This window comes from Molothrus aeneus, chromosome Z (genome assembly GCF_037042795.1).
Source record: "Molothrus aeneus isolate 106 chromosome Z, BPBGC_Maene_1.0, whole genome shotgun sequence".
Lineage (NCBI taxonomy): Eukaryota > Metazoa > Chordata > Aves > Passeriformes > Icteridae > Molothrus > Molothrus aeneus.
In genome coordinates this window covers 33,100,823-33,126,755 of record NC_089680.1, presented here as the reverse complement: position 1 = coordinate 33,126,755, position 25,933 = coordinate 33,100,823, and the positions used below count along the sequence as shown (strand labels likewise).

Here is a 25,933-nt window from a genome sequence, read left to right as displayed (position 1 = left end):
AAGGTGAATTAAAGGACATTGAGGAAGAGGAGAGACCTTCATCAGTGACGACCCCCAAAGAGTGGTGCAACCACATAAAAGAGTGGTGGAGCATGTGCAGTAAAGATGGTGATGACGGCAGAGGTAGAAGTGTGATGAATCAAAAATGGGAGGAGATGGCATTGACATATGGCATAAAAGGGGGAATTTTCACTTGACAAGCTTGTACATGAGGTGGCAGGGGTCCAAGGACCCTGCACTCCGTACCCCGCGCGGTTATTTTTTGCTTATGCGCTATTATTGGAACCAAATTATCCCTTATTTTAACCAAATTATATCGTCAATATTTTAAGTGTATCCGATTTTATATATTCTTAGCTATTCAATTAAAATTACTGCTACCTTTAATATTGTTTGGTTTTTTTGATGATGGGATAACTGGGCAAATATAACATGGGTATGAATATCCTGCCATATAACAAACCTTACACTGACTAACTTGAAAACCTGTGTTCTGAACAAAGTAATTTATATAAATCTTTACTGCTTCTTTCTACAGAACAATGCTGTTTCCAAGATGAAGTTGCTGCTGGTTGGTGTCATAGCTATGTACATTGCCACCAAATATGAAGAGATTCTTCACCCATATATTGGAGACTTTAGCTATGCAGCTGACCACACACTTGCTCAAAGGTCCATGTCCACCACATGGAGATGAAGATCCTGAAAGCCCTGGACTTCTCTCTGGGTTGCCCTCTCAGCACTGCCCAAGAAGAGCGTCAAAGATTGCAGAAGTGTTGAGAAGAGGTGTTACTGTAAATTGAATCTGGAAAAGGCAATACTTAACTGTGGCAACTTGTTAAAATGGCTCAACATTTTTGAGTACTGCAACTGAGCCTGGCTGAGACCTGTCTTCCATATAGAAATGAGTTTTATTTATCTGTTCCTGTGACATGAGCCTAACTTACCAAAATTCCGTGCTAAAATGCATACCTGATTGTGAGGAGCCAATTTAGTTTTGATTTCCCTCAACAATGGCTGTCAAAGGCATGTGGAGGAGGGGTGCACATAGGCAACGTGTAGGAGGCAACTAGAAGAAGCCTTGTCTCTGAAGGACTTCACCTGGCAACATCTCCCATGGGATAGGTAGTAGGAGACACTGAACTCCCCAGAGGGACTTCTCCAACCAGATGGTGAAAGGTTGGACTGGGCCAATGGTCTCCTGCCAAGCAGACAGGCTTTGGGAGAAGCCAGGGGCATAAAAAGTAACTGTGCCACAATTGCTCCAGGGTTTTTGAAACTTGCTCTTTAAGTATGGGTTTTGGGCTTGGGGCTTTTTTGAGACTCTGGTTTTGTATTTGAGGCTTGGTAATTAGAGGGGCTTTTTGAATCTTGTATTTGTCCTTTGGCTCCAGCCTGCGGAGGTCTGTTTCTTCCCTGGCCCTAGCCTGTTTTTGCCCTTCTTTTTTTTTTTTTTTTTTTTTTACTGAGTGAACTAGGTTGGAAACGACCTTAGAGATCAATTAGTCTAACCTATGACCCAACCTAGCACCTCCTCATCAACTAAACCATGGCACTGAGTGCTACATCCAGTCTTTTTTTAAACATGTCCAGGGACAGTGACTCTACCACCTCCCTGGGCAGCCAATTTCAGTGCTCAATCACTCTTCCAGTAAAGAATTTTTTTCTGACATCTAATCTAAACTTTCCCTGGCACAGTTTAAGGCTATGTCCTCTAGTTCTGTCAATGCTTGCCTGGAGAAGAGACTGACTCCCACCTGGCTGCAACTAGGTAGTTGTAGAGAGTGATAAGGTTTCCCCTAAGCTTCCTTTTCCCAGGCTAAACAACCCCAGCTGCCTCAGCTGTTCTTCATAGGGCTTGTGTTCCAAGCCCGTCATAGCCTTCTTGCCCTTCTCTGGACGTGTTCAAGTGTCCCAAAATCCTTCCTAAATTGAGGGGCCCAGAAAGGGACCTGGGGGTACCCAAGGTGCAGATGTTCAGTTGGCTGTTAACCAGTACCCCCAGGTATCTTTCTGCCTGGCCCCTGTCCAGCCACTCTGTCCCCAGCCTGTAGGACTGTAGGGGATTGCTGTGGCCAAAATGTAAAACTCAGCACTTGGTCTTGATAAACTTCATGGTTTTGGACTTGGCTCATTGATCCAGCCTGTCCAGGTCCCTTTGCAGAGCTCTCCTACCTTCCAACAGATTGACACATGCTCTCAGCTTCTGTCACCTGTAGATTTACTGCTGGTGGACTCAATCCCCTCATCCAGATCATCAATAAAGATATTGAACAGGACTGGCCCCAGCCCAGACCCCTGAGGGACACCCAGCTGGATGAGCACCATTCACCACCACCCTCTGGGCCCGGCCATCCAGCCAGTTCCTAACCCAGCACAGAGTGCTCCTGTCCAAGCCGTGGGCTGCAGCTTTTCCAGGAGTGTGCTGTGGGAGACAGTGCCAAGGCCTTGCTGAAGTCCAGGTACGCAACATCCACAGCCTTTCCTGCATCCACCAGGCAGATCACCTGGTCATAAAAGGAGACCAGGTTGGTTAAGCACAACCTGCCCCTGTATTGTGAACAGCACTCAAGATGATCTGTTCCATAATCTTGCCAGACACTGAGGTCAGGCTGACTGGCCTGGAGTTACCTAGATCCTCCTTCCCACCCTTTTTTATGGGAAGGGGCACCACACCAGCCAGCTTCTGGTAAATTATGGAGAGTGCCTTCTCAAGCTCATCTGCCAGCCCCCTCATCACCCTGGGATGGATCCCATCTAGTCCCATGGATTTGTGAGCACCTAGGTGGCTCAGCAGGTCTGCTTCCTTCTGGATTACACAGGGGCTGTTCTGTTCCCTGACAGCATCTCCCAGCCCAGGAGGACAGTTGTCCTGAGGACAACCTGTCTTTCAGTTGAAAACTGAGGCAAAGAAGCTGCTAAGCACCTCTGCCTTTTCTTCATCTCTAGTTACTAAATTCACTCCCTCATCTAATAGAGAATGGAGGTTGTCCTCGCTCTCCTTTTGCCATTAATGTATTTATAAAAATAATTTTATTGTCCTTTACAGAAGTGGCCAGATTGAGTTCTAACTGGGCTTTTGCCTCTATAATTTTTTTTTCCGACATGACTTTGCAACTCCCTTAACCATTTCTTGAGATACCTGACCCTCCTTCCAAGAGTGATACACCCTCATTTTTTTCTTTTTTTTTCAAAAAAAGAAAAGCTCCCTCAAAAGCTCCTTGCCCATCCAGGCCAGTCATTTTCCTCATCGGCTCATCTTTTGGCACATAGGGACATCCTGCTCCTATGCCTTCAAGATTTCTGTTTTGAAGCACACCCATCCTTCCTGGACTCCTTTGTTTTTAAGGGCTGCTTCCAAGGTACTATTTGAATAAGTCTCTTGAATAGGCCAAAGTCTGCCCTCCAGAAGCCCAACATGGAAGTTTTATTGATGCCCCTCCTTGTTTCAGCAAATATTGAAAACTCTACAATTTCATGATCACTGTGCCCCAGATGGACTCCTACCACCACATCTCCCACCTGCCCTTCTCTGTTTGCAAACTGCAGATCTAGCATTGTCCCTCCCCTGGTGGGCTCACTCACCAGCTGTGACAAGAAGTTGTCCTCCATGCACTCTAAGAACCTCCTAGACTTCCTCTTCTCCACTATGTTGAGTTCCCAGCAGAAGTCTGGCAGGTTAAAGTCACCTACAAGAACAAGGCCTGCTGATCCTGAAACATCCTCCAGCTGCTTGTAGAATAAGTTATCTACCTCTTCATCCTGGTTGGGTGCTCTATAACAGACTCCCACCAGCCTGGTTGTCATCTTTGATGTCAGCCTTGTTGGCCATCCCCTGATTCTTTGCCCTGGCCCCAGCCTGCCTTTTGGCTCTCATTTCCTCACTGGCTCTTGTCACCTTTGTGTCTTTTCTGCCTCCCTGTGTCCCTGTGATAGTGGAGCCCTGGAAAATGTTAAAAATAGTCTTTGAAAATATTGGGCTTTGTGTTTTCTCAGATCACTGCACCTGCGAAAGCAGTATGATAAAAGATATAATTGTTAGATGTGATGATTGTTTAGTAATTAAATATAATTATTATATAACCATAAGAAGAATAGTGAGAAACTATGTTGGAAATTTAAAGGGGGCTATGTTTAGCTGAAATCTGTGTCTACAGTAGAACAATATAAGTTTAATAATTGACATGAAAGTTATGTAATGATAGAGTATAAAACACGTTCACCTCGAATGTATGGTCAGAATCAGATTTGGGTGGAAACTACCCGGATTCCCAGAGCTCTTAAATAAAAAGCACCGCACATAATCACTTATGTGATTATGTGTTTTTGAACGCTAACACCTGCCTAAGCCAGCTGCATCCAACCCTGCTGGCCTCTGAGCCAGCCCACTGCTGTGATCCTCACTGCGACCCTGTCCAGGCTTCTGAGCCCATGCCCCCTCACCTCGTGCCCAGTCGCCCATGAAGCAGCGTGCACACCCCCCACCTCGTGGATGCACTCCCCAACCTCCAGTGGCAACTCACTCACTCACTCACTCACTCACTCACTCACTCACTCACTCACTCACTCACTCACTGACTCTTCCCCACCTCCCATTTCTTTCCCATTTTTCTTTCTCTTGCTCTGTCTTGTCTGACCCTCTTTAGTAGAGTAACTCCCTTTCATTTTGTTTTTCATTAGGAATAAGCAGTTCTTAGATGCAATGTTTGTCTCGTTTGACTTAACTTTGTTCCTGACCATTTAATTTTAAAATAACTCCTTGCAGTTTCCCACAGTGAAACATGACACTGATATTGCAGGTGACTGCTAGACTGCCATTGAAAGGGGCGGTCCTAGACTATGAGCAGCCAAAAATAACACAGAAGTGTTCTGTGATTAAGGCACTTGAATTTCAACCCTGTACTCTCTAAGGAAGTATTTCTTCCTATTTAACTGAACCAAGATGACAGGATGCTCATGCTCTGGAGATAGCCAATATTCAACTCTGACTTACTGCAGATAAACTGAACATTCTGGCCAAGTACCTGATGGAGCTGTGCATTGTGAATTATGACATGGTTCACATCCCTCCATCCATGATTCCAGCAGCTGCCTTCTGTTTGTCTCTGAAACTCTTTGATAGATGCATGTTTGTAAGTTGTGCTTGTCAGGCCACCTCCTACTTTGTGACTCAGTATGCCTGTGCAGCAGCTTAAAAGCCACTCTTACAAGGCGCACACTTCCTCCATTCCTCATGGTATTTCACCATGTTCTTGTCTCTCTGTGGACCACTAAAAGGAGACAGCAGTAGGGCAGTAGCTTTTAAAACCTCCCACTGTGAGACAAGAGACCATAACTGTCCAAGCAAAACTGAAGACAAAGAACCCAGTGTACTTGGATTATTCTAATAGGCTTATCTAATGGATTCCCTTCCTTTCAGTTACCACTTCTGCAATGCTACACATCTTACACTGCGAGTGACATTCTCTCAGTTATACGGCATATGTCAAAGAATGTAATCAATGTGAATAAGTGTGCTGCCAAGCAAAAGGTAAGAATCTTAGGGTGCAGGGGTGTGGGGGGAATATGTGTGGTTATGTGTTGATACATGGCACACAGAGGCTGGTTCAGTTGAGTCACTGCAGACAGACTTAAATAAGATCTGCTCGCTTCTGAGCTGAAGATCTTTATCTTGCTTAGGTGGCATGGACCATCCATGAACGGGGTTTGTGTACTAGGATGGGCCTGGCTTGATCACTGAGCATTAAGTGAGCTGAAATACTGAACAGGGTAAACATAATCAACCTTATTTCTCTGTAGACAGTTACAAAGAAATATGCCACTGATGCCAGAATGATTTTTGCTGTTACACTTCCTTCACATATATTCATAGCTCTGTAGATTATTGTTGTACATAGTTCCTTTGCTGTTATACTCCTTTCATATTGTGTTGGTTTGACAGGAAATGTGTTTTTTGGGATGCTGTGTTTTTGGCCAATGGATATTCAGACTTTAATATTGGCATTTAACCTGGCCATTGGGACATGGACACGCCTCTGAGAACACGGGGTTAAAAGCAGAGCTCTCCCCTGGGCGGGTCCTCTTGGGTTTCTGGCGGGAAAGAGTTCGGGTCTCTCCCCCGGCCCAGCTGCTGGCTGGGCAGGGGGAGGGGAAAGCCATGTGGCCGAGAGAGGTAGGCCTGAGCCCGGGGGTGGAAGGGTGGAAGAGAGAAAGACCGGGAGCCATCGGGCAGCCCCCCCTGAGAGACACAGAGAGAGAGAGAGAGAGAGCCGCTGCCTGGGACTGTAACCTTGAAACTTGATAAACATGGGCCTGTGCTGGCAGCACGGCTGGGACGGAGAAGAGGGGGGGGTTCAGCCGGCTGCTTGTAGGAGCTTTTAACCCCTTTTTGGAGAATGAGAACTTTACAGAACATTGACCTTTCCTAGAAGATAGAGTGGAAAATGAGGAAGGAAATGTGCAAGTGTGAGAGAGGTCTGGGCGAGTGAGAGATAGTAGAAGAATAGAGAAGAATCCTAGTGGGAAGAGATGATGGAGTAGCTTTTGCTGGACTCTTTTTGTATAGCCATGGACAGAACCATGTTCCTTGTGATACAGAGACTGCATTCTAGGGGGAGGCAATGGCCTCAGAACCAAGAGGGTTCAGTGTTGATGCCCCTCGGCCCCAGGGGGTGAAAAAATATGGGGGGGACAGGTGTCCCAAAGGAGAGATTGTGGGGACAGGTGTCCCAAAAGAGAGATGGACAGACCCATGTTCCTTGTGATACAGAGACTGCTCAGTGTTGATGCCCCTCGGCCCCAGGGGGTGAAAAAATATGGGGGGGACAGGTGTCCCAAAGGAGAGATTGTGGGGACAGGTGTCCCAAAGGAGAGACTGTGCCTTTTTTGGATCGGGACAGAGCATCCTTAAAAGACAACCCTAGAAGCAGTTCTGGTCCATGTTCAGTGGTGAGAGCACTGGACATGAAAAGGAAGAAGTCACAATGGCAGATGTACTCCGGGCAGTGCCACGAGTGACACAGAAACACACGAGGCTTCACCTGTGTTTCCAGGGGAAGCCCATGGCACAAGAAGGACTCCTCTCCTCTTGATGAACTGAGGATTGATTGTCTAAAAGGTGGTGCTGGACCGAGAGTTGGTGATTTGAGGAACCAAATGTATTGTGTTGGAAATTTGGTGGGGGGAGGAGGAAATGCACTTGTGAAGTTTTCATTTTCCCTGTGTGTGTGTTCCTTTTTATCTGTAGTTGTAGAGTAGTTAATAAAGTTCTGGTTCTTTTTCCCTAAGTAGGAGCCTGCTTTGCTTATTCCTGGTCACATCTCACAGCAGAAACCAGGGAGAAGGTATCTTCATGGGGGCACTGGCATTGTGCCAGTGTCAAACCATGACACATATATATTCATAGCTCTGTAGATTATTGTTGTACATAGTTCCTAGCTAGCCCCCATACTTCCCCTCAGCTTTTCCCTACCCTGATAGGCAGAAAGATAAAACACATTCCAGAGGCTCCAAACCCCAGGGGTTCAAGGCCCCTGTCCTATCTTGGTTCTTCCTGGGAGCCAAGATTGAAAGCAGCTCTTTGAGACACATTTTCAAAAGCAAAGTTTAGCTCCTATTCTTAGATAGCAGAGGGTGAGAGAGGATTCAGAGATGGTTGAACAGGTGAATGATGAATTACTTCATCACTTGTGCATCTAATTGACAATTCTTGGCAGCTATGTTAATTTGCTAAACTTATAAAACTGTATTCACCCGATGTGGGAGGAGGGGCATTTTTCCATATCTTCCCCTAGAGGCCTCCAATAAAGACCAGCCTTTATATTATCTCCCACACTAATATTGGCTCAAAAGTGTGTTGTTTCATTTCTAGGCCTTTAAGGTATCACCAGCACTGCCAACACCAAGATAAGCACCATTGAACAGTTGTAGTCCCCCATTATATGGGATCTGGCTAAAAATTTTAAACTTCTATATGAATTTAAGCAGAATGCTGCTCACTGTATATACAAAGTACCTTATTTGTATTAAACTTATTAAAGCTGTTATAATTTTTGTTTGGTTGGGTTTTGCCGGTGGGGAGGGCAGCACAGTTACCTTCCTCCTGCAGCTGAGGCATCTCCCTGGAGCCTGTGAGCAGTGCTGAGAGCTTGGCTGAGCTCGGGCCAGCTCAGGTGCCGTGGCTGATCACACAGGGTGGTGCATAGACAGCAGCACTGCCATGAGCTCTGCTATTTGGTGGGGGAGTGTTTGCCACATTAGACTTGGGGGCAGCAGAGAAAATAGCTGCATGAGGTGGTGATCTGCTCAGCCTGGTGGCAGAGCTCAAAGAGGAAGGAGAAATTGTTGAGGACTCTTGGAGACTGGCTGGTGGAGCCGTAATGTACCCTTCCTTAAACAATTACAGAGGCTGTCCAAGGTAGTCAGACATTGGAACAAGGTGCCCAGAGCTGTACAGGAGTCAGCATCCCTAGGTGTGAAAAATGCGTATTTTATGATTGGCTTTTCACAAATATTAAAATGAATATTTTATGTGTTGTGTTAGACAGTAATGCTGTATTAATTCTCTTAACAAAGTGTGTTAAATATAGTTTTAGGTTATAAAAAATGTTAAAATAGAAACTATGCTATGTAGGATACCTTTTTTTAAAAGAAATTACTTGCAGCGAGATAGCAGCCACAGGACACCTGAATCTTTCAGAGAAAATGAATTTATGGCCCTCTTATCAGAAGAAACTTTTTCCCGCCTCGAAGGAAAGGATTCAGAGGAAGAAACTGACGATGATCAGACATAATCCTGTGTTTAAATGGAATTTATGCATCATGTATGAGGTGTATGAATATGCAACAGGCTATTGTTTTTAAGGGTTAATCCTTTGTTAACATGTGTCCTTTTTCGGGCTTGTACTGCACTGAAAAAGGTACCCGGACGTCCGTAACTCTTTGGTTCTATTGTCTCATATTGTCCTAATTCAAATTGTCCAAATTATTATTACTCTTAATTGTATTACTATTTTTATAACCATTTTATTACTATTAAACTTTTAAAATTTTAAAAACAAGTGACTGACGTTTTTCACACTGGGCATGTTCAATAATGTGTGAATATGATACATTTCACATTTCAGGTCATGGTTTAACGGTGAACAGGATCATTGTGCGGGGTTGACAGCTGCACTTGCTCTTAAACCCAATTAAGTCTGGTTCTATGCAGCAGCTCTCTTAGTGCTTATTTTTTGCAGTCAATTTTTTACTTCTTTTAGTAGCTTGCACCTATTGCTTCTATCTCCATGTGAGAACTAGGTCAGAGGGAAGAACTATTGCGCTTTACCTAGTGCGCTGCCAATGTTATTTTCTTGTTTCCCTTGCGCGTAGGGGACCAGGCCACTGAGGGCAGCACCGCCCCGCCGCTACTCTGCGCAGGCGCAGGGCGCGCGGGGCGCGCGGGCCGCCGGGAGCCGCGCGTTTTGAAGGTGCTGTCATGGCGGCGCCGAGTCGGGACTCGGACTCGGACTTGGCCCCGATGCCGGCCCCGGCCCCGATGCCGGCCCCGGCCCCAACCCTGGCCCCGGCCCCAACCCCGGCCCCAACCCCGGCCCCGGCTCCAACCCCGGCCCCGATGCCGCCTCCGGCCCCAACCCCGGCCCCGGCTCCAACCCCGGCCCCGATGCCGGTTCCAGCCCCGATGCCGGCCCCGGCCCCAACCCCGGCCCCGGCTCCAACCCCGGCCCCGGCTCCAACCCGAGAGCTGGAGCCGACTCCGGCCCCGGCCCCAACCCCGGCCCCGGCTCCAACCCCGGCCCCGGCTCCAACCCCGGCCCCGGCTCCAACCCGAGAGATAGAGCCGGCGTTGTCCCAGGGCAGCGGCAGAGGCTACGGCGACGTGGATGTCGGACCACTAACCACTCTGGTCCGGTTAGTGCCGGCGGGACGGGACGGGGAGCAGCCCCGGGGTGGGATGAAGGGATGCGCAGGCTCTGACCGTTGTCGCTTTACTCCCGCCGCAGCCTGAGGGACCGAATGAAGGGGCAGCTCATGGAGTGCAACACGGCTATCCTTGCCGGTAAGTATATCCCTCCTCACAGTGGGATGTTGCACTAACAAAGAATGGGATGTGGCATTTATATTTATATTTTAATATATAAAGATATATTTACATAGTTTGTTAATATTTTCTTTAATTATTTATTAAAAGTGTTCCTTACGATAATGATGGGGGTTTTTTTCCTGGCTGTACATTTTAACACATTTTCTAGGCAGCTTTTGAGACATATTTAAATGTTTGCAAAGATGCCATATAGCTGCTGCCCACTGCCCTCTCCTTCCTTTTCTGGGTTTGAACTTTAGGCTCCTCTGATATGTAGTGATGGTTTTCAGAAATTTGGTCACTGGGGCTGAAGTCTTGCCAAAAGTTTGCCAAAGTGTTTGGCAGCAATACTGATTTAAGGTGTTTCCATAACCTGTAGAGTCATGAGATGATTTGGGTTGGAAGGGACATTAAACACATCTGGTTCCTAACCCCCCACCATGCACAGCCACTTCCACATCTTACTCAGAGCCCTATTCAACCTGACAACCTGATCTTGAACACTCCCAGAGATGAGGCATCCACAGCTTCTCTGGGCAATCTCTCTACCAGTGCCTCATCACCCCACAGTACATCTAATTTAAACCTACCATCTTTCAAATACAAACTACATACCTTAGTAAAAAGTTCTTCTCCATCTCTCTTGTAAGCTCCATTCAGGGACTGTAAGGACTCAGCAAAGTCCCTGTGCTCCTTCTCCAAGCTGAACAACCACTCTCTCACCCTTTTCCTCACAGGAGAGGTGCTCCAGCCCTCTGATCATTGCCCTCCTCTGGATCTTCTCTAAGAGATCCATGTCCTTCTTATGCTGGGAATCCCAGGGCTGGATGCAGCACACCAGTCTGCCAAGAGTTGAGTAGAGGGGCAGAGTCACCTCTCTTGACCAGCTGGACACATTTCTGATACAGCCCAGGGTGCAGTTGGGTACATGCTCTTCCACTGAACGATCCAGTGGCATACATAGAGCAATGGCAAGAACCAGCTCTAGCTTATCTAAAAAATGCTAAATTAATTATTTCTCTGATACAGCTCGTTGATAGCATAGCCTCATTAACAGTAAAATATAATAAAGCTTTGAGGTAGAAGTAAGAAATAACTTGTTCACACAAAAAAATGCTAATCCTTTATGCTCTATAGATTGTATTTAAAAGTCTCTGTTGTACTTGTTTTAGCAGCATTGTCTTTTGCAGGTCAGGAAAATTTCCTTAATCATGAAATTGAAGAAAACTTTAGCCAGAGGTATGTCACTGGATAACTTCAAAATTCTCTTCTAGTTATTCCTTCTTAGTGAATTGCTGGATTTACAATCAGTACATCAGAAAAGAATGGTGAAAATAATGGAAACTAAGAGGAATTGTGGGGAAGAAATGCTGTATTCATCCTCCCAATGTACTTCTGTATCTGATGTGGGTTTTAAATTTGCAGTCCTTTACATGATGGCTAGAATTCACTAATATAGTTCCACATGCTAAATTACTCCTGGCCCTAATGATTTGTAGCTCACATGAAAAATTCTTACATTAGATATGTAGAAAGCAAGTTAAAATGTGACTCTATTTTTAAATTCTGTTATCTTCACACTCAGATTGTCTAATTGCTTTTTGTCTTTCAGTGCCACACAAGATTTGGAAAGAGATGTAGAGGATGTAAAAGTCTCTTTTCAGAACAAGACCCTGGCCTTGCACAGGTAGAATTTCCTTCACCCTTTATTTGGAGCTTTTCTCTGTGTGTGTGCGTACATAGATGCATAGATGCACATAGGTACAGGATATTAAAGTGATGTGGGAGACTGGGGAGATTTTAAGTACCATTGAACAATAGGAATGCAGATGGATATGCTGTAGAAAACAAAGCAAAAAAAAGCCCACCAAAACATAAAACTTAAAGGTTGAAATGTGTACGCCCATAAGCTCCTTTACAGTTGGGAAAGAGTGACTGTACAGATCAGTAAGCATATTTCTTGGCAGTATTTTCCAAATGCCTATGAGAAGATGGAAGTTAATAATGTTAGGCATGTGTTTCATGGCTGTTTATTTGAATTCACACTTTTGCCCAGCTTCCTTTCTGCAGACTCTGGGATTAATGGTGTCCAAATATGTTGGTCAAGAGAAAAAGGAGTTGTCATTCTCACAAATAATCATTGATGTATCTTTCCTGTCCTGAGAGTTAAGCCCCATTATTTAAGAAGTGTGGTATTTAAAAGGTACTGAGTATTTTGTTTATATAATTCCAATGTGAAAGTGGATGAAAGTGGAATCCTGGAAATTATGTTCTTATATTAGTTATTTAAATCTGCTTCTCTCTGTTTCCTGCTTTTCTCAGTTTCTTATGAGTTCTCATCAGTCATATGCTATTTCTTGCAATATGCAGGACCCAAATTATGGATGCCCTGAAAAACAAATTGAAACGAGATGATGAGGACTCACGGTAAGGTCTTCTTGGGAGTCAGGCAGCTAGAAAGCAATGGACTTTGCACAGTTTATTGTGTCACATTTCTAGATTATTTCATTTTACCTCTTGTGAAAGCAAGCTTCCTTTTTCTAGATTTGACAGAATGTTATAGTGTCTACCTTCTGGCTAGAATCAGCATGATCAAACTTCATACACCCATGGTAGATTTGCAGTTGGGCTTTGAATTTACCCACCTTTGATTACAGAGATCATAACTCTTGATTCACTAGTAAGAACTGCTCATAGCCAAGAGAGCTTTTTGTCTTTAGTTCCTAAATTACCTGCATTTATGATAGCCGAGCACATTACAGGCTTGTAACAGGGCCTTGCTTCTGCTTTGCTGCCTTTATTAATTAACTATGTAGGAGCAAAATGTCTTTGAAATAGAACTGAAAGCTTAAACATTTTTCAAAGTAGCTTTTTGTTGCCTGCCCATTATTATCAGGTGGATGCATATGAAGTGTAATATGAGAAATTTAATTTCTGTCAGAAATACCAGTAAGAGATTGCAAGATTGCATCTCCTTGATTTAGGAGCTTTAATTCATAGCCATTTCCAGATGGCTAGGCTTTCTTGATGCCATCCAAACTCTGTGATGTAAAATGTTGGGCAGACTTAAATGAAATCTTAAGAGAAATTGAGAGGGAAGTAACGGAACTCTTTGGCCTGTACAGTGACACTGAATATATTAACTGTAAAAAGAAGGGATATTGTAAGTGTAAGTGCAAAAAGAAGTGACACTTATTACTAATTTGCTATTAGGAGAAATCAGAAATTCTTTACTTAAACTAAATAAAGTTGATTTAAACATTTATGATACTGACTTATATTAGTGGTCTTAAGCTATGCAATTGTTTCCTTCCTTAGTCTGATCCTGGAAACAATGAAACACATAGTATTGCTCAGCCGGACAATAATTGACTATCAGCAGGTGAGTGGCAGTTGTAGCTTCTGTTACTGTTGTGCAGGTAAATCAACCTCAGCATGGGCAGGAGTGCACTTTGAAAGCAGCATGACTGCGCAAGTCATTCAAAGCTAAATATGTGGCAACATGGGTGCAGTTCCTACTGCTGTCAAAATTAAGGATTACTTCAAGTGATCATGTAAGTAAGTCTGGTTTAGAGTTATCCTTAGCTGTTTTTGGGGATTGAATTAGCATCTTTCAGTATTTTTGAAGACAAGAGTCTGGAAAATACTTTTTTTTTTTCTTTCAGCAAGTACATCAGAAGGAACAGCAGCTGATTGACATTAAAAGGGAAAGACTCTGTAAGTGTGTTACCTGTATTGGCTTTGGTTTGTATTTTAATGTAGAGTTCATATAGTTCATATTTTAAAGTTATTCTTGTAGCAATATTAATTTACATGGGAAGCGGCAAAACTCAACACAGTTCTAAAACTTGTTAAAAGAATAGAAAGTACTGTAGAAATGAGCTGGTGTGTTCCCTACTTGTGAGACTGACACATTAGTGTGAGAGATGCAAGACAATACTCAAAAACAACGTGGCAGCATTTTATTATTTCAGGTAAGCTCCTCAGAAGGTTACACATTGTTTAGTCATTTAAATCAGCCCTACAGCACCTAAAAGATACTTTTTTGTCCTACGGCACATTTATGAGGTATTTGCAGAATAGCGAGGGAATTTGCTTAGAAAGAAGTATATATATATTGGTTTTCAGTAGTCTTGTTAGAGTGGGTCAAATTTAGACGTGACATCAATATTCAGAACTTCATATGGTAAATGTGTTCTTTGAATGTTCTTTCTTTCGTGACCAGGTTTGCCACCAATTCTAACAGCTATTGTTTGATTCACATGCAGGGAGTTGTGTATATGTAGACAGTAATGAACAAAAACTGTTCACATGGGGAAAATGAACATACTGATAGTTCTGCAGATAAAGGAAGGAATGCCCTGCCAGCATTCTTTCAACACATGAACTGCCCCTAAGCACTTTTAATCAGTCTAGTTTTTAACCTGGTTTCCTATAAAAATAGTAATATTCGCTGGTCATGTACATATTCTCCTTGTATGACTTTGGAATTTGGTTTCAGTGAAATCTGAAAAAGGAGGAAGGGTCTTCAAAAAGTATAAAAAAGACCTATAAAAGTTGTGGCACTCAAAAACAGGGTATAGGACAGAGATGCAAATTACTCCCTGTGTGAGGGAAATGCAGGCAGCATACAATGTACTTTCTGTTTTGCAGTTGGCCAGGGAACCAATTGATGTAGTTTGATAACCAAGTAGCCACAGCATGTGTTGCTTCTTTCATAAAAGAAATATATGGAGGAATATATGAGGAAAGGAGTGGAGTGTGAAATAAGGATTATGCACTGGAAGTGCTTTAGGTGGCTCTGAGGAAAAGAGTATCTTCAATTCTACTGTACACGTAACTACTTAATGCTTAATTTTCCTAATAATGTAACAGCACTGAAAAAATATGGAGGAGAGAAACTACAGCAAATTCATACCATGATGAAAAGGCAAAAGGAGAAACAAGCCCATGTGAATGTATCTGAAACAGAGAAGATGCTTCATAAATTAGAAAAAGAAAGACAGATGACTGCAATAATTCAAAATGTGTTCCAGGTAATGTTGTGTGGCTTTTAGAACCAAGTTTACAATTTTTGATTACACTCAAGATAATATACTGTATGGCAAATATAACTTAGAAAACAATTTTGTGTTGTTAAAACCTTTAAGTTTAACAGTGGAAGAACTGTGTATAGAAGGAAGACTTCTGCTTTAAAGGCTAAGAGAATGAAATTGTCACAAGCATCTTTGCATTATTTTTTTGCAGAGTTTAGAGACAGTCTTACATCTCAAATTCAGAACGAGAAATTTAACATTGTACTGGCATTTAGATTAGAGTCTAAAACTATCTCTTGGCTTTGTATTCCTGAAATTTTCTCAGCCCTAAGTAGAGCAAATCCTCTTTGGTTAAATTTAAATTCTCCTTTTCAATCCAGAGTGGCAGGGTGAGAATGTTAACTGTTATTTTTGTTGAGGCAAACTTTATTTCATATTGTTAAAAATGTTCTCTAGGTTTCTGTGTTTAACATAGAGGTAGTAAGCAAGGACCTCTAGAAAATAAAAAAGCATGGATTTGGGGTTTTTTTGCCTGTGTATCAACAACAGGATCTAAAGTAATACTTCCCTTTCTCCTTTTCCCCTCCATCCTGCCTACTTCAAACACTTGTGAAATTCAAGGGCTTTCAAATTAAAATTATAAAGCCGACTTTCTTTAAGATATTTTACTAGGAATTGTCCTTTTCAAGGGTTTGTTTTAACCTGTAAATCTTCCTCATTTACAGAACGTCATAATTGGAAGCAGAGTTAACTGGGCAGAAGATCCATCTTTAAAGGAAGTTGTTCTACGGCTTGAAAAAAATGTGCATTTTCAGTGAGTCAGGAGATGTGGTGCTTATTTTATACATTGTGTGCATTTTAACTAAACTTGATAAATTTTATGTATCTTAAATTTTAAAATTTGACCTTTCTGGAAGATGTTGTTCTCTCCAGAGAAATAGAATGTGTCAAAGCGGGTAGTAGAGCGGATGAAATGAAACTAGCTGAAGACTCATTTCTCAAGCTGTCCTGTCTCAAGCACTTATTTTCCTCTGAGAGGCAGCAAGAACACAAGAAAAGTTTCAAGGTTTCATGTAGAAGTGGACTTAAACTGAGGATTTGCTGTACCCCGTCCCTGGGGACCAGCAGCCATAGAGCTCAAGCAGGGTGCACAGTCCTGCTCAATCCCAGTCAAAAGCTCAGTCAGGAAAATTTATTAGCAAGTCTGGAGTAGGGATTATTTTTGGTTTTAAGGCAATATGTATAATTTTAAACACCAGAAATTTTTGCTCCTGTTAGCACTGACTCTTGTCTGCAGAGGTGACTTCATACATGTCGACTGTGCAGCTAAGCAATGTTTTAATTGTATGTCTTCACTAGCATTTGCGCTTTTTTTACTTGGTCTATGTTTGATATTTGAAGGAAATTGACTCCTGGGGTTTAGCGCAGTTTGGGAACATGTAGTGTCCCTTGTTATCTTGGTGCGTAGCTTCACTTTTAACTTGGTGAGTGATCACCAGCTATTTTTTGTAGTTGGATGCCTTGATCTAATAATAAAAATAAAACGCTGATTTTCCTGAAAATGTTTTGCTTGGTTTGGAGTTTTTTTTAACTCACGGTAAAGCGGCTGCTTTGGCATGCCTGGCCTCTGCCGCGGCCCCGCCCACAGGCAGGCCCCGCCCATAGACAGGCCCCGCCCATGCTGGCGTTGGTGGCTGTGGGCGGGGCCCCGAGCTGCCCCTCAGGCTCCTCACCATGGGCAGCAAGATGGCGGCCGCTACCAGGGCGGTGCAGGTAAGGGCGGCCCCGGGACGGCGTGTCTGAGACAGCCGGAGCCCCGGCTCGGGCGGCGGGGCTCGGTTCTGCTGCCGCCGCCGAGCAGCAGGTCCAGGCGGCCGCAGCTTGAGGAGACGCCGCCGGGGCGGCCGATGTCCTTGGGGAGAGCTGTGCAGCCGCGCGCACACGGTGTCGCAGGTGCCGGACGCTGTGATAGCAGCGGGTGCGGAGCTGGCTGGCAGCTCCTTCCTAAGATGGGCCTCCGCAAGGTGAAAGTGCTTTGTACAGGCAGAGCACAGCTCGCAAATCCGTGTGCTAAAGCACTGTGGAACCACGGCATGGTTTGGATCGGAAGGGACCTTAAAGGTCACCTAGTTACAGCACCCCCCCGCCGTGGGCAGGGACACCTTTATTAGACCAGGTTGCTCAGCGATCCGTCCAACCTGGTCTTAGGCACTTCCAGGGATGGGACAGCCACAGATGCTGTGGGTATCTTGTGCCAGTGCTTCAGCACCCTCAAAATAAAGAATTTCTTCCTAATCTTCCTAATCTTTTTAATCCAAACCTGCCCTTTGGGTTGTAAGGTCTCCCCAGTGCATTCTTCAGGCTGAACAACCCCAGCTCTCAGCCTGTCCTCACAGGAGAGGTGCTTCAGCCCTCTGAAGATCTTAACGGCCCTGCTCTGGACTCACTCCAGACCATGGTTTTTTGTTTTATTTTTTTTTGCTTTGGGGACCCCAGAGCTGGACACAGCACTCTGGATGGGTTCTCACCAGAGGAGATTGCATTGTGATTGCATTTATGCAATAGCAGTAGCTGTTTCTGCACACACAGACTGATAAGAAAAGGAAGACAAAGCCTGTACCTGCTCTGGACCTCAGGGTGCAGGACTACTTTTTAAAGTAGACTTCTTCCTGGGGTAAACTTAGGACTTCAAGAAGCAGTAAGTGTATCAGAGTAGTGGTGCAGAGAGCCGCTGTTTAGAGTGGTTGGTTGATACATTTTATTATTCACGGTAACCTGTGTCTGTTTCTCCCACTACCTGGTCTCTTTCTAGGTAGTCAAGCCACACACTCCATTAATAAAGTTCCCAGACAGAAAAAGTGGTCCCAGACCTAAAAGTAAGTATTTTGGGTATGGATACAGCTTGCGCCGCGTTTCTTTACATGGACTGTTCTATTTAAGAACCGGGACCCAATTTCTCTCTTTCAGCTATACAGCTGAACTGAGTTGGAGTGAGGTTTTTGAAACATGCTTGGTTTAGTTTGAAGGCAACTCTTGAACTTTCTCCACAACTTCTTTTCTGTGCAGCTGTGTGTAGACACATAATGCCGATCTATATTTTTTTTGTCAAGAAAGATTCACAAGGATTCCCAGTGTTTGTGTTCTACTTTATATAAAGTCACATTTTCCCAAATATTAATATTTACTGAAGTTACTGTGCCCAAGTCAGTTTGAAGCAGCTTTAGTTATTCAGTGATATGTGCATAAATGATGGTGCATTTTCCTCATTTTTTCTTAGTTGAAGTGTGTGATGTATTTCTGCTGTTTTTTCAAAACATGATTATAGCTGAGAGATTCAGCCCTCTGTACATTTTAAGAAGTATTTTCTTGTGTTACTAACTAATGCTAAGGGAAAAAAATATTTCATTGCAATCTTTGACATTAACTTTTATACCTGTGTTGATATTTATGGTATTCCTAATACTATTATATTTAAACAACAAATTTAGATAAGCAATATGTTGATTTAGAAGTCCTTTTGGGTCAAAAAGCATCTGAAAGAAAAGTAGAAGTTGTCTTTAAAAGCTCTGTTACATTATTCTCACTTCTTTTGATATTATACTATGCCTAGTTATTTCTCACAGGATTATCAAGCCCACAGTTTAGCTTTAAGTTTAGTTTAACATTTGAAAGCCTCCACAGTGCATATAAATGCCTCTTCTGACTTGTCTGTGAACTCTTCAGGAACTATTTTCTACAATAACTTTCTGTAAAAATTCTGCACATTTTGCACAGTTCAGCCAAATGCACCACCTCTCATGCCAGTGAACTACTTTCTCAAAAGCTTGAAAATGTGTTTCTGACCTCTTGTTTATCTCTGTGTCAGAAGATTCTTGTGACTGTATCTTTTAAGTATGTTAGACTTTTCTACCTTCATCAGGATCTGTCATCTTGTTAGTAAACTGCAACCTACTTTGTCTTGCTTGAATGCTGTAGCAAAATCTGCATTTAATTGTACCAGATTGTTGCTCCTACATCACTTAATGGCTCCTCAGAGCAACTAGGGATGTGAAAGGCCAGCCAAATTCCAGTGGGCCTATTAATGCTGCAACATTATGGTCTCAAACAGGGAAGGGAGAGATGTAGTAGACACTGTAATAGAAATAAAGCAGTTCTATTACAGTAAAATTTCTGATTACTGCAGTTCTCATGTTTTTAATTCACTAATGAGTCTACTCCAACTACACTTCAGACTGAAACATTCAGTACAGGAAAATCCTTGACAAATCTCTAGACTTTTGTGGTCAGTGAAACAAACTTGGAGAAACTGCTTTTTTTTTTCCTTTTTTTCTTGCCTTTTCCCCCCCTTTTCTTTCTCTCTTTTTTTTTTTTTGTATGTAAGGTGTATTATTTTTTGAAACAAAAATACTTTGCCCCCTGTTCACAATAAATACGCTGTTCCTGATGGGCTCACTTCTGCCTCGCTCTATTTGGGATCCTCCATTATTTCTGACACCTTGGGACTTTCAGACCCAGTCTTATGACTGAGAGCTTCTTAATGCCTCTCAATGGTAGTTTCATCACAGTGCTGCAGGTGTTTGATTGTTTGTCCCAATCCTGCAACTGCATCAGTGCTGCAGGTGTTTGATTGTTTGTCCCAATCCTGCAACTGCAGCAGACTCATTAAGGCTAAAACTGGCTCTCTCTCCTTTGTGGTCATTGGTCTTGCTGGAGCCAGGAAGGGCAAAGGCAGTGAAAACTGTGCTGTTGTAGCTGCTCATATGCTTTTGTACATGCCGTTTTCATGCTGCTTATTTTATAGTTATATAGAGCTTCTGTCCAGCTGTTAGATGTTGCACTTGTCTTGCTCAATTTTCTGGAGCATTGGGAAGGACTTCTGTGGAAGCATTCAGCTTTGTCAGGTCTCGTATCACAGAATGACTAGAAGGTTGGAAGAGAACTCCAAGATCATCGAGTCCAACCCATGCCCTGACACCTCAGCTAAATGATGGCAGCGAGTGCCAACTCCAGTCTTTTCTTCAACACATCCAGGGATGGTGACTGCACCACCTCCCCAGGCAGACCACTCCAGTACTTTATCACTCCTTAAGTGAAAAACTTTTTCCTGATATCCAACCTGTATTTCTCTTGATGCAGCTTAAGACTGTGTCCTCTGATTCTGTCAGATTTTGCCTGGACAAAGAGACTAACCTCCACCTGACTGCAACCACCTTTCAGGGAGTTGCAGAGAGTGATAAGGTCACCCCTGAGTCTCCTTTTCTCCAGGCTAAACACCCTCAGCTCCCTCAGTCGTTCCTCACAGGATTTGTGTTCCAAGCCCCTCACCAGCCTTGTTGCCTCCTCTGGACCTGCTCAGGTGTCTCAAGGTCCTTCCCAAACTGAGGGGCCAGAACTGGACACAGCACTCAGGGTGCTGCCTCACCAGTGCCGAGTACAGGGAAGGGTGACCTCCCTGCTCCTGCTGGCCACACTGTTCCTGACACAGCCCAGGATGCCACTGGCCTGTATGGCCACCAGGGCACACTGCTGGCTCATGTTCAGCCGGCTGTTGAGCAGTACCCCCAGGTCCCTTTCTGCCTGGGCACTGTCCAGCCACACCATCCCCAGCCTGTAACGTTACTGGGGGTTATTGTGGCCAAAATGCAGGACTGGGCATTTGGACTTGTTAAAACTTCATCCTGTTGGATTCTGCCCATCCATTCAATCATTCCAGGTCTCTCTGCAGAGCCCTCCAACCTTCCAATAGATCAACACATGATCCCACCTCAGTGTCATCTGCAAATTCACTAATGAAAGCCTCAATCCCCTCATCCATGTCATCAATAAAGATATTGAAGAGGACTGGCCCCAGCCCAGACCCCTGAGGGACACCCCAGTGAGCAGCCCCCAGCTGGATGCAGCACCATTCACCACCACCCTCTGGGCCCGGCCATCCAGCCAGTTCCTAACCCAGCACAGAGTGCTCCTGTCCAAGCCGTGGGCTGCAGCTTTTCCAGGAGTGTGCTGTGGGAGACAGTGCCAAGGCCTTGCTGAAGTCCAGGTACGCAACATCCACAGCCTTTCCTGCATCCACCAGGCAGTCACCTGGTCATAAAAGGAGTTCAGGTTGGTCAAACACAACCTACCCTTCCTAAACCCATGCTGGCTGGGTCTGACACTCTGGCCATCCTGTGAGTGCTGTGTGCTGACACTCAGTATAAACTGTTCCATAACCTTACCTGGTACAATCTGGCTAACTGGCCTATAATTGCCAGGATCCTCCTTCCTCATTCACCCTTTTTATGAATGGGCATCACACCGGCCAGCTTCCAGTCCTCTGGAACCTCACCAGTGAGCCAGGACTACTGGTAAATGATTGAGAGCAGCTTTGCAAGCTCATCTGCCAGTTCCCTCATCACCTGGGATGGATCCTATCCCATATATAGGACTGAGTCCTGAAATGAACATATTGCTATGATCTCTGTCCTGCCTAGTGGGACAATTGCATATTTCCATTGTAAAATCAGCTATGGTGGGACAGACCTAAGGTTTGGAACACTGACTGTGACGTTGCCCTTTTGTCATCTCTTCTATCTGCACAATCAAGGCAACTTTTCTGATATGAATTCCTGAAGCTTAGCTCCTGATCCTCACCTGTGAAGAATTTCACGCACTCCTCAGTCTTTACATTTCATTAACATTGATTGCTGATGCCTGATACTTGGTGGTCATTCTGCACATCATTAACAAAATGTGATAGGATGCCATTTTGTAATATTAAAAATGGGTGCAGCACTGCATTGCATGTTGCGGCCTGTTGTGGCTGTGAGCTTTATCTTTCTGTAAGCCTCTAGATCTTTTTCACTTATCTGTCTTTTCAGTTGCAGTAAACGAAAAGCATCATCTCAATTATCTTCTACATAATTGCCCACACACAAACATTTACATAACTTTATGCTTTTTTTCCAAGTACAGCTTCCCAGTGAAAAGCCATTGTTAGGGTGTATGTTGATAAATCTTTCATTTCCACATCAGCGTTTCTGCCATTCATACTACTGTCAGCATTTTTAGAGTCTGCACTTGATACATTTAACAACAATAAAAACAGGTTGTGAGAAGTAGAGTGATAAATTCTTTTAGGTGTTTGTTGTAGTGAATAAGATTTTCAGGCAATGGTACATTTTATTGGCTGCTTATTAATTTTACAGTCTAGTAATATTTCTGTAAATTGTTTTGAAATCTGGGTTTCAGTACAGGAGTCTCTACAAGCAAGTATGCCATCTCTCCTTGCTTCAAAAGCACAGGAATCTGTAGGAGGCACATCATCGGCCTTTCAAAATATTTCACCTGTTAGTAGAGTACAAGGCACACCAGACACTTCTGAATTAACAAGAAGTTTACCTCAGAAATACAGAAGGAAACAAATGTCAGATGAAGAGATTGAGTATATTCAAGTAAGTTTTCTTCTTTAATTTCTACATCTTCTGGTATGATATTATATAGTAATTCTTTATAAGAGTGTGCCCTGGGCTTCCATGGTTTTCATATGCAGTACCCAATGTACCAATTCTTAATACAGAAGGTACCAAATCTCACTGCATAGTAGCTTGTGGTACCACTGAGTAGAGAGATTTGGACTTAGAACAGATATGCAGGTAAGCTGGTGATAGTCATAGCCTGCATTAATTGGCACCACTACCTATTTTATAACAGCTGTTTAATGTGTAATTTGACTTTGCTGAGCAGGATCACAGAAGTTCTTAGACCCTAAAAGGCTATTACCAGGTGATCAAAGTACAAAATATTTCTCAAATTAGTTTTATAAGTTATTTATTAGTAAATTAACTCTTGTATTTCTAGTAGTGGAAACATTTTATTAAACTTGATACAAGTATTTTCTGCAATACTTGTAAATATGGCATTGTACATAAAAGGCAAGAAAAACCTGCTTCTATTCTGCAACAATTCTCAGTTGTAAAAACTGATGGTTGAAAAGGGAGAATGCACAAAATTTGAAGAATTTGTGAGGTGATGGTGAGTTTGAAATTAAAAGATGCTTGCAAAGTTTTGTTAAACGGTAAGGACATAAATAGCATAGCCATGTTAGTAGAGGAAATCTAGAAATCTTCATGTATGCAAGTAGGCTGCATCTATACAGTAGAAGTAAAATCAGTTATTTCCCACAGTAATACACTTTTTGACTTTTTGCATGTTTGTTTAGCAGTGAGGTAAGTTGTAAAATAATTTTGTTGGGAAAATAATTAACTGAATGCCTTTCTGATTTCTCATTAAGATTGTAATGACTCTGCTTGGCTTTGTTTTTACTTTGCACTTCGGAATGTAGGCAGTGAAAGTTATTTTAAAACTTGTGTCTGTTAGCATTGTGTTTGTCAGACCTTTTGCAGCTTAAGAGTCAGGTTTCTTCAGAGAAAGAGCCATGGAAGCAGCTGTAACTGTAGGTAGCATGTGTTGATTTTTTTGTACTTTCCCTTGAAAAAAATGTAGCCATGACTGGTGGATGCTGATATCCACGCTATCTGTTCTTATACAGGTCAATATTTAAATCAGAAATTAAAACTAGAACTGTGTCTCTTAGTCTATCACAGTGTAAAAGATAATTTGATCTCAGTTTTAAGTTCTATTAGTGGAATATATTTAACTGTATGCTTTTCTTTTACAGCGTGGAGGTCCAGAATAAATGTAAAGATAGTTTCTTGGCTACTGTTGAAGAATGAGGTATTATATTCACAATAAAGGCGTTAAATTAAAATGCCTTAATAATAAAAATTATTGTATACTAATAGCTTTAATAAAATCCCATATGATGGGTGAGAAGATTGACACAACACACAAGATACTGATTTGTTTGTGACTGAGAAGGATTTTATGTTGATGGCTAATAGCAATTGAATATATATGATGTCTGCACCATTAAAATATTTTTCTAATTAGCCATTTGAAAAGTCAACAATCTAACAGAGTCATTTTATTTTTCCACTGGTTGAGATCACAAAGTCACAGAATGGATCAGGTTGGAAGGAACCGCAGTGGGTCATTTTTATTGACCTTCCTGCTTAAGCAGGGTCATCCCAGAGCACATGGCACAGGATTGTGTCCAGAAGGTGCTTGAATATTTCCAGTGAGGGAGAGACTCCACACCCTCTCTGAGCAATCTGTTCCAGTGCATGGTCATCTGCACAGTAAAGAAGTTCTTCCTCATGTCCAGGCAGAACTTCCAGTTTCTGCCCATTGCCTCTTGCTCTACTGCTTGGCACCACTAGGAAGAGCCTGGTCCATCTTGGCAATTTCCCTTCAAGTACTGATAAACATTGATGAGGTCTCCTCTCAGTTCTATTTCCTTGAGGCTGAACAGCCTCAGCTCTCCCTGTCTTTCCTCACAAGAGAGATGCTCCAGCCCCCTAATAAAATTTTTTGCCCTTTGCTGGACCCACTCCAGGAGCTCCATGTCTCTGTTGTCCTGAGGAGCCCAGAACTGGACACAGCACTCAGGTGAGGCCTCACCAGGGCTGAGTACCAGGGGCAGGATCACCTCCCTCCACCTGCTGGCAATGCTCTTCCCAATGCCCCCAGGATACCATTGCCATTCTTGGCCACCAGGACACACTCTGGCTCATGCAAGCTTTTTGTCCACCACGACCCCCAGGTCCTTCTCCACAGAGCTGCTCCCCAGCAGAGCAGCCCCAGCCTGTGCTGGTGCCTGGGGTTGTTCCTCCCCAGGTGCAGGACCCTGCACTTGCCCTTGCTGAATTTCAGATGGTTCTTTGTCCACCTTTCCAACCTGCTGATGTCCTTCAGAAGGGCTGCACAGCACTCCGGGGTATCAGCCACTCTGCCCAGCTTTGTGTCCTTCGTGAATTTGCTGAGGAGGCATCTGCCCCTTCATCCAAGTCATGGATGAATAAATTGAACAGTACAGCATTGAACATCACTAGGGGTGACACTAGAGGGACACCACTAGGGACAGGCCTCCAACTAGACCCTGTGACACTGATTGTAACCCTCTGAATCTGTTGTTCAGCCAGTCCTTGATCCACCTCACTGCCCACTCATCCAGCCCACATTCCTGAGTTTGTCTATGAGGATGTTAATAGACAGCATTGAAATCCCTACTGACATGAAGTAGTCAATATCCACAGCCCTCCCCTTACCCATGCAGGTAGTTATTTCCTTGTAGAAGGCAATCAGGTTGGTCAAGATTTACTTCTAGTGAAGCCGTGTTGGTATTCCTGATCACCTTCTTGTCATCCACATAGGGAGAGATGGCCTCCAGGATGAGGCACACCACCACTTTTCCAGGGATTGAGGTTAAGACTGTTTCACCTGGATGTGTCACTGAGAATGATTTTACAGGCAGGAAAAAAGACGCTGAAGTGCTCTCTGACATGTTGGCTATTCTTCATAGTTACACAACTCTGTTGGTCTTACAGACTAATCTAGTAAACAATAGCAAAGCTTGGGCATGTAGGGAAATTAATTTTCAAGTGAGAATTTCTCCTGTATGAGAAATACTGTACTACTCTTACAGTAGTAGTATTGATGGTATTGACGGTAGTTTTAAGTACTATATTGTAGGTAATTATTCATAATGAAGAAACTATAGAAGTACAATTAAGAATTTCCACTAGAACCTAACAAAGTGCCTGAGAGCACCCTTTCTATAGAATAATAATTTTTTTAATTAAAAAACTATCTCTCTAAGCACAGAAATTACAGAAATGTCCCTGAATGTCAGACGTGAGATCAGGATGAAAACAGAAGCAGCCTCTGGGACGAACTGCTGCCCGCTGCAGAACACAGCCTCAGCGCGGACTCC

At 43.4% G+C, this 25,933-nt stretch overlaps 3 protein-coding genes across 3 annotated transcripts; all 3 read left to right on the top strand.

Moving 5' to 3' along the window:
• The first annotated feature begins 9,478 nt into the window (after nucleotides 1–9,478).
• Nucleotides 9,479–10,009, top strand: LOC136569363 (uncharacterized). Its single transcript, XM_066569758.1, has one exon. It carries the CDS (start codon nucleotides 9,479–9,481, stop codon nucleotides 10,007–10,009), a length of 531 nt encoding a protein of 176 aa, XP_066425855.1.
• Nucleotides 9,812–16,682, top strand: CENPH (centromere protein H). Its single transcript, XM_066569429.1, has 9 exons — nucleotides 9,812–9,912; nucleotides 10,005–10,060; nucleotides 11,275–11,323; nucleotides 11,697–11,771; nucleotides 12,455–12,511; nucleotides 13,403–13,466; nucleotides 13,750–13,801; nucleotides 14,960–15,120; nucleotides 15,846–16,682. The coding sequence occupies exons 2-9, from the start codon at nucleotides 10,018–10,020 to the stop codon at nucleotides 15,936–15,938; spliced, it is 594 nt and encodes a 197-aa protein (XP_066425526.1). The 5' UTR covers nucleotides 9,812–9,912; nucleotides 10,005–10,017; the 3' UTR covers nucleotides 15,939–16,682.
• A 120-nt stretch (nucleotides 16,683–16,802) lies between these two features.
• KGD4 (alpha-ketoglutarate dehydrogenase subunit 4) lies at nucleotides 16,803–24,075 on the top strand. Its single transcript, XM_066569078.1, has 4 exons — nucleotides 16,803–16,893; nucleotides 17,933–17,996; nucleotides 22,351–22,553; nucleotides 23,780–24,075. The coding sequence occupies exons 1-4, from the start codon at nucleotides 16,855–16,857 to the stop codon at nucleotides 23,795–23,797; spliced, it is 324 nt and encodes a 107-aa protein (XP_066425175.1). The 5' UTR covers nucleotides 16,803–16,854; the 3' UTR covers nucleotides 23,798–24,075.
• Nucleotides 24,076–25,933: the final 1,858 nt, after the last annotated feature.